This window comes from Podarcis tiliguerta, assembly GCF_965153285.1.
Source record: "Podarcis tiliguerta genome assembly, chromosome: 8".
Classification (NCBI taxonomy): domain Eukaryota; kingdom Metazoa; phylum Chordata; class Lepidosauria; order Squamata; family Lacertidae; genus Podarcis; species Podarcis tiliguerta.
This window is the reverse complement of record NC_139541.1, coordinates 30,561,870-30,568,994: the sequence shown is the minus strand read 5'-3', so window position 1 is coordinate 30,568,994 and position 7,125 is coordinate 30,561,870. Positions and strand designations below refer to the sequence as shown.

Genomic DNA, 7,125 nt, shown 5'->3' with positions numbered 1-7,125 from the left:
ACTAAAAAGGAGAGGAAGAAGAAAATATAGAAATAAAAGTATTTATTGATGTTGCTGCAAGGGAGTGATGTCTTACACAAAGCCACAATAAAAATAAACCTGAGAGACAGAGTAAAAATGTGGAGTTAAAAATTGTGTTGTCTAAAAAGATTTTGGAAGTGGGAATGAGTTGGCAGCAGGCATATTCAGATACCAAATATTTGCACCCTGATTTGAAGTGTCTTCCGGGGAAGCAACTTCCATTGCAAATAATGGTTTACACCTGAGCAAGCATGGTTATGGCTGAGATGCCTGGATTGCCAAATCCAGAATTTGCCATAATATGCAAGGTTCCCTCCACCTCCAAAAATCTGAGCTGCGGCACTGAAGTTCTTTCTCACTGCAGAAACAGTCCCAAGCTTCCTTGAACAATAGAACATGGAGTTCACACAGGCCCTCAACAGCAAAATAAAGAGCACACACGTTTTGAGGGCCATTTCAGTAGTGTAGCCCTCCTGACCAAGGAGAACCAATCAGAAGGGCGGGCTTTCTGCACTCATCCCATAAGCCTCCAGGGGAGGAAACAGGAAGCAGAGGCCAATTCCCACAATCCATGTTTTGCACTATGACACCCAGCTTGGAAGTCTGCACGCTCAAACCAGTGCCCAAGAAAAACCATCACGAAGGTTGCTGGCCTAAAAATACCACTGGTCCTAAAAATCCCAGAAGAGCTGCCTGCTCAGGTCAAACACTGTCCCTTTGTGATTTAGCTGCGCTTTCCAAAATTCTCCTCTTCCATTCTTCATACTCTTCTTTTGCCTCTGTTTCAATTTTCGGACGCTTGCGAGGGGCCTCTGCTTCCGTTTCATTTGCTGTCGTGGGGTGGAAAAGAGAGACAAGACTTTGGAGAAGATGCTCGTACACCAAGTAGTCTGGAAGAACCCAAATCAAGTATACTTCTAGCTGGTTAAGGACTTGCTCCACCCTCTCAGTCATCACGTTCTCCCCCCCCCCCCCAAGATATATTTATGTATGAAAGTATTTATAGTCCCGCCTTCTTGCAAAGCATCGGGGCAGTGTGCAACCATATTAAAATAGTAGTAAAAGAAATGCAAAACAATCATTAAAAGGTCTGGTTGCTCAAGGGACCTTTCAGACAGCTGCATAGGCCTGCTGGCATGAATAAAGGCCTTCAATAGATGCTGGAAATTCATAAGGGAGAATGCTTGATGAATCTCCGTTGGATGTGAGGGCTCCACAGCACGGAGGCCAGTCAATCTTATTTAACACGGAGGACAAATATTAGCACCACTTCTGCTACATGTCTGCAAACCTTGGGGCTCCTTTCAGCTTGCAGACACCTCCCTCTTGTGGCTAGATAGCAAATGCTTTAGCTAGATAAGCAATGGCACAACATTGGAAATAAAGGGAGCAATAGATGTGGCAGAGAGTTCTCTTGATTCATCCCCAGTTCTAATGTTTGCGGAGAATCAAGATGAGTAGTGCGTCCTTGTCTTGCCTTTTTATTTTACTCTTATTTATATCCCGCCTGCTGTTTCAGAATTCAAAATGGAGCCCATCCAGGCACTGCCCGAATCATGACCAGTTTAGCTTTCGCCAGGTGCCCACATCTGGTTGCCTTAGACCAAACGTGGACCGAATCTTCCAGGCCTGGAATGTGGCTTTGCACAATTGCTTGAGAAACACAGTTATATCTGACTTGAATGCAGAACACTTCCATCACGGGAGGAACCTGTTTCCTGCTGCAGACATTAACTCAGAGGCAGGGGCTCAGCATGAACTGTGATGATGGGCAAAGGTCTTGCAGGAGATGGTTGGCTTAGAACAGGGGATAGGGGAACCTCCAGCCCTGAAACCTAATTAAATTCCTTATTTGGCCCATGGGGCTTTTTTGGCCAAGCTACGTCCACCTGCCCTGTACCTGGCATCAGGTGTGTGTGGCGCTGTGGGTTAAACCACTGAACCTAGGGTTTGTCGATCAGAAGGTCGGCGGTTTGAATCCCCGTGACGGGGTGAGCTCCCATTGCTCAGTCCCAGCTCCTGCCAACCTAGCAGTTCGAAAGCACGTCAAAGTGCAAGTAGATAAATAGGCACCACTCCGGCGGGAAGGTAAACAACAAAACATCACTCTAAATATCACTATAAAAACAGTAAGATGACTTTTTGACTATTACCAACCCTGGACACCCCAAACCTGTTCATCCAACACAACTGAGAACACTTTCCTATCACTGAAGCTGTTCTTAGAGCCTGGCTCCCAAGTTTCCAACAAAGGACCCTGTTTTGCAGAAGCAGTAGGCGAGCGAGTCAAGTTTAACCTACCAGCTTTCTTGCCAAGGCCTTCCAGCAAGGTCTCCTGAGGTTTGGAGGCCTCTGTTGCCAATGGAACACTTTCACCTTTGGAAGAAGAGAGAACAAGCTCCTCAGTGTGGTTTATGTTAAATCTGGACTTCTAGACCAGGGCGGGAAGCCGTTACCATCATCCAGCCAATTTTCAGGGATGGTGGGAGGTGGCATTCAGCAGCTTCACAGACTCCCCACCTCTTGTTTCAGATCATGGGTAAAATTTATCACCTGCACAAGCTGGAGACAGAGGACTGAGGCTACAAGGGATGAATAAGAAATACGTACGGCCCATTTGCTGGCTTATCTTCTCTAGCTGGCCGTGGAGACGGTCAAATATGGTTTTCTTCACCCCTGACGCAGCTACCATTTTGTTCTTATCCACTTTAAGTTTCAAACACCTGCAAGAAGAGGCCGGCTGATTTTCAAAAGGATCACCCAACCGAATATTTCACCATACTCTTCGCTCTGATTGTAAACAGTCATTTGCCTGTAGCAAGTAAGAGTTGCCTGCAGGAAACTGGACATCTAGAAAATGCAGGGGTGGCCAAAAATGGTGCCCTAAAGATCCTGCTGAACTACAACTCCCATCAGCCCCAGCAAGCATGACCCATGGCCAGGTACAATGGGTGCTGTAGTTCATCTACATCTGGAGTTCCTTGAAGTGCAATTATGATGGAAAGGACAATCCCAGGGAGGGCAATCCTTGTGTACTGTCTTCTAAATTGAACTGCACTCCCCTCTGTCCAAGAACTGTTGGGCAGGCTGGGGACAGCATGATATTGATGGGCAATGTGTGTGTGTGTGTGTGTGTGAAATCCTGTGTTGCGGAGGATGGACTAGGTGAACGTTGGAGCCCTTCCAATTCTGCAATATTAAGCTTCCATGAATGGGTCCATTTACCATCAGCTCAGGCCCCAGCCATGAGCATGTGGCCCTTGAGTGCCTACTCCCTGCTGCGTGTGGCCCTCTGGGGCAAAAAGGCTGCTAACTTCTGTCCTAAACAATCTCTGCATTTCCTCCTGGTGCAGAATCCTAGTTGCTATCCCCACCTGCCCATCACCTGAGCAGAATGAACACAAGGAGAACTTCTTAGTACCAACCCCACCCCAAATACAAAATGGAACTTGGCCAAACTTTACCTGCAAGCTGTAAACAATGCTGCGGTGGTGAATAAGGACTTGGACAAATCGAGATCCATCTTCTGAGCTTCTGGCAGGCTGGATTCATACCTGAAAGAGCAAAGCCACTTTCTGAAACCACAGACATTTTGTCATGACACTAACAGAGGTTGCCAAGAAGGGAGTGAAGCTCTCAGAAAGCAAATTGATGCAGCCAAACAGCACCATCCATACAGAGTATCCTCTCCGGCTAGAACTCTGAACAGGAATATAGGCAGCAATTGTTTTAGGCACATCTGATATGTGCGTGACTGCACACAAACACATTGTGCCAAACCCAGAAGTGACCTGAAAGTGTCACAAAAAGGGACTTGCAGGCTTTTCAATGGTGTTTCAAATATACGTGATTTCACTTAAACATGTAGTGCCTTGGAACGTAATCCCCGTGTAAATTTGGACCTGCCTGTACAACAAACCAGAACATTTTGTTGCCGGCCCCACTGACATTTCCTAAAAGCAAGGGTAAAAGCTTGGGCTGCTGGATCTCCTTAAAAATTCCCTACCTTTGCAATATTTTTGAGGCCATATTCACTGCCTCCAGGCAGCAAAACTGAACAGCCAGATCTCGGATGCCAAGGCTGGAGTTCACACCCAGGAGGCTCTCAAAGGACCTCAAACAGCTCTGGTAAGTAGTTTTGTTCATGCCAGAAAGTTTCACTAAATAAGCCTTGAGAGGGAAGAAAAGCACAGAAAACCATGAGAAAATTTCTCCTTGCAAGTAACAGCCTCTTACCTAGTTGCTTGGGGGTAAATAAGGATCTCTTCTATGCCACCATCTTAACGGAAGGTGGTCTTGCATAGATGTGTGTAGTGTGGCACACAAGAAACTAACTTCTGTTGAGTTTTCTGCTCTTGTTACAAGCCTGGGATCCTTCCCACAGCTGACTTGATCGCAAGTCTAACATTGGTGCATCAGATTTGCAATGTAGACTGGCAATTCTAGTGTTAAGAGTGAGAATGCCGCGTGTACAGATTTTATCATGCAGGTGGGTTCAACACAGAGCCACCCTGATACATTTCCCTGTGTCTTATAGCCTCCAAGCATCTGGAATGCCTTGAAGCTAGAATAACAAGGGGCTTAACTGTCCAAAGCAGTAAGAACATAAGAGCCCAGCTGGATGAGAGCAAAAAAGATCCATCTAGTCCAGCCCTGTTACTCAAAGCAGCCAACCAGATGCTCATGAGAATCCACCAAGTAAGATGTGAGGGCAGCAGCTCTCCCACACCCCCTCTAACAGCTTGCCCTCCAGCAACAGGTATCATGGAGAAGGCGACTGTCAGTTGCTACTAGCCACAAAGACTATGATCTGTCTCCACAGTCAGAGGCAGCAATGCTTCTGAATGCCAGTGTCTGGAAACCACAGGAAGGGAGAGTGCTGTTTTGCTTGAGTTCTGCTTTCAGGCTTCCCACAGGCACCTGGTTGGCCACTATGAGAGAAGGATGCTGGACTAGGTGACCCGGCAGGCTATTCTTATGTTCTTAATTGACTATGTCAGCTCAGGCTGATGGGAGTTGCAGTGCACCAAGATCCATTCTACTCACTATCTCGTCCATTGACAGATCTGTTTCCTACCAATTTGTCCGATATCCTGTTAAAACCCATCTAAACCTGCAGGCAAAGAGGGTGCCAGCGCCTGGGATGCTGGAAGGCAAAGGCTGCTGCCTCCAGGCCCCTGAAGGCCCACCATGGTCGACACTGGCTTATCTTAATTCCCTTCCTGAAAAAGATATTTTTAGGGACTGGTGCTGTGAAGGGAAGAACAGAACCAGGAGGCTACAAGCACAGTTCACTGCCATTTTAATAATCTCCAATGCACCTCATCTAAGTTGAGTATTGTGTACAATGACTGGCAGCGGCTTCCCAATGTTTCAGGTAAGAGGCATTCTATTTGAAGATGCTGGGGCTTGAACCTGGGTCCTTCTGGATGCTCTAGCCACTGAACTACACAGCCCTTCCCTAGATCTGTCCAATCCTGCATTTGAAGCAAAGGTTTCTAGTTGCCATGTGCAGTCAAAAGAGATGGCTTAAGAAAAAAGCACTTGGGGTGGGGAGGTGGTCGTATAACCATTTATTACTTTGTCCACGGGGTTCTTTGTGAAGGCAGCAGCCAAGTCCAGGCAGATCACGGCTTTGCTTGTGGCAGTCATCTGAGCCAGCAAGGTGGCACATTTCACTTGAGACAGGCGCAGATACTCTTCAGCTTTCCTGTGGTGCAGCAAAGGGAAGAGACGGTTAATTCCATTTTCACAGCCGGGACAGCCAAACAGAACCTGCACATATCCTATACCTTCAAAGCACTTTCAAACCACGTGCTTTCCTGCAAAGGATCCAGGGCACTGTAGTTAACACCTCATGAAGCTGCAATTCCCAGTAGCCTTTAAGGAACTACAATACCCAGAATCCTTTGAGGGAAACACTTTGGATGTGCTTTAAAAGTACAGTGTGCACAAGGCTAGAGCCTTCAGTCCGATCCAGCAACTGGGCCCTTCTAGCATTTAGGGAAACTTTTAGGTTATCATGAAAATAATATTTTTGTGTTGTGCCAATTTGAATGCAGCTGGTTTATACAGGTCTGAACATTTGGGAAAGGACCCAGAGGACTTAACTAAATACATTATATAAACCCCCAAGGTCATTAAAGGCAAGATAGTTTTTAACCCAAACTGCTTTTCGATGTTTTAATTGCATCTGTTTTCAGAAATGTTTCGATTGTTTTAGAATATTTTTGCTTTTCTCTTTGCTTTTAAATAACGGTGTGTCTGTTTGCCTCCCTTTGAAGGGTGGGATAGAAATAAGCCATCATTGTTAATTTATTGGTCGCTCTCTGCCACCTCCTCCCCGTAACTCAAAACGACGATACGTAAACGAACACATACATTAGAACCGGCATAAAAGGGGTGGGGGTGGGGAACAAAGAAAAATCTATAAGTTTTTTTTTAAGGCAGGATTAAAACATCCGTCTAACTTCAAGGAGGCCACAGATAATAAAATACCAAAGGCCTTTAAATAAACAAATACAAAAATTCAATGAATGAATGAATGCATGCAATAAAATAAAAACCCCTGCCCCCAATTCACCTGATAACTCCGGGCGCAGTGACGCCCAGTTTGGAAGCCAAACACTGGATCACTTCGCGCTCCATTCCCGGCCCGCTAAACCCAGCCTACGCCTCCACTGCTACGATCCTCCTTTGCTTTCCCGCGCGCGCATGGAACGACGCGACACCTTCAAAGCCTGCCGGGAACGTTGCGACACGCTTGCCGCGCCCCTTTCGAACGCTCGGCTGCCTCTCCGAACGTTCCCGCCCTGGCTCCACCCACTCCTCTGCTGTCACTCGCCGGAGGCTCTCCTCAACCCACTCCTTCCCTTCCCTTCCTTCCTTCTCCGGAACGTGACGTAGCGCCGTTCCATCCTATTACAGCTCTCCGGGAGGAAGGACTGGTGAAGAGGCACCTAATCAGTCAGGAAGACGAGCCCGAGGAGCGTGGAGGCCCTACTGGCGGAGCGGAGCGTCCGTCGCCGCTCCTGAGAGCCAATCACTGCAGCGGAAGGGAGTCTTCCCCCTTCGGCTTTCGGCCAATGGGGAGCGAGAGTAGGA

General features: G+C 47.2%; 1 protein-coding gene across 1 annotated transcript; it reads right to left on the bottom strand.

The window, feature by feature from the left end:
* Window positions 1–27: 27 nt before the first annotated feature.
* Window positions 28–6,849, bottom strand: ORC6 (origin recognition complex subunit 6). The gene is made up of 7 exons (XM_083451979.1): window positions 6,605–6,849; window positions 5,602–5,731; window positions 4,028–4,191; window positions 3,486–3,575; window positions 2,632–2,744; window positions 2,323–2,397; window positions 28–851 (listed from the first exon to the last, which is right to left on the bottom strand). The coding sequence occupies exons 1-7, from the start codon at window positions 6,667–6,669 to the stop codon at window positions 724–726; spliced, it is 765 nt and encodes a 254-aa protein (XP_083308105.1). The 5' UTR covers window positions 6,670–6,849; the 3' UTR covers window positions 28–723.
* Between the last annotated feature and the right edge of the window lie 276 nt (window positions 6,850–7,125).

Coding starts and splice junctions, on each gene's coding strand:
- ORC6 (XM_083451979.1), bottom strand. CDS start 6,669: ATGGAGCGCGAAGTGATCCAGTGTTTGGCTTCCAAACTGGGCGTCACT. Junction 5,732..6,604: donor ACTGCGCCCGGAGTTATCAG/GTGAATTGGGGG, acceptor GCTGCACCACAG/GAAAGCTGAAGAGTATCTGC. Junction 3,576..4,027: donor GCCTCAAAAATATTGCAAAG/GTAGGGAATTTT, acceptor TTGCTCTTTCAG/GTATGAATCCAGCCTGCCAG.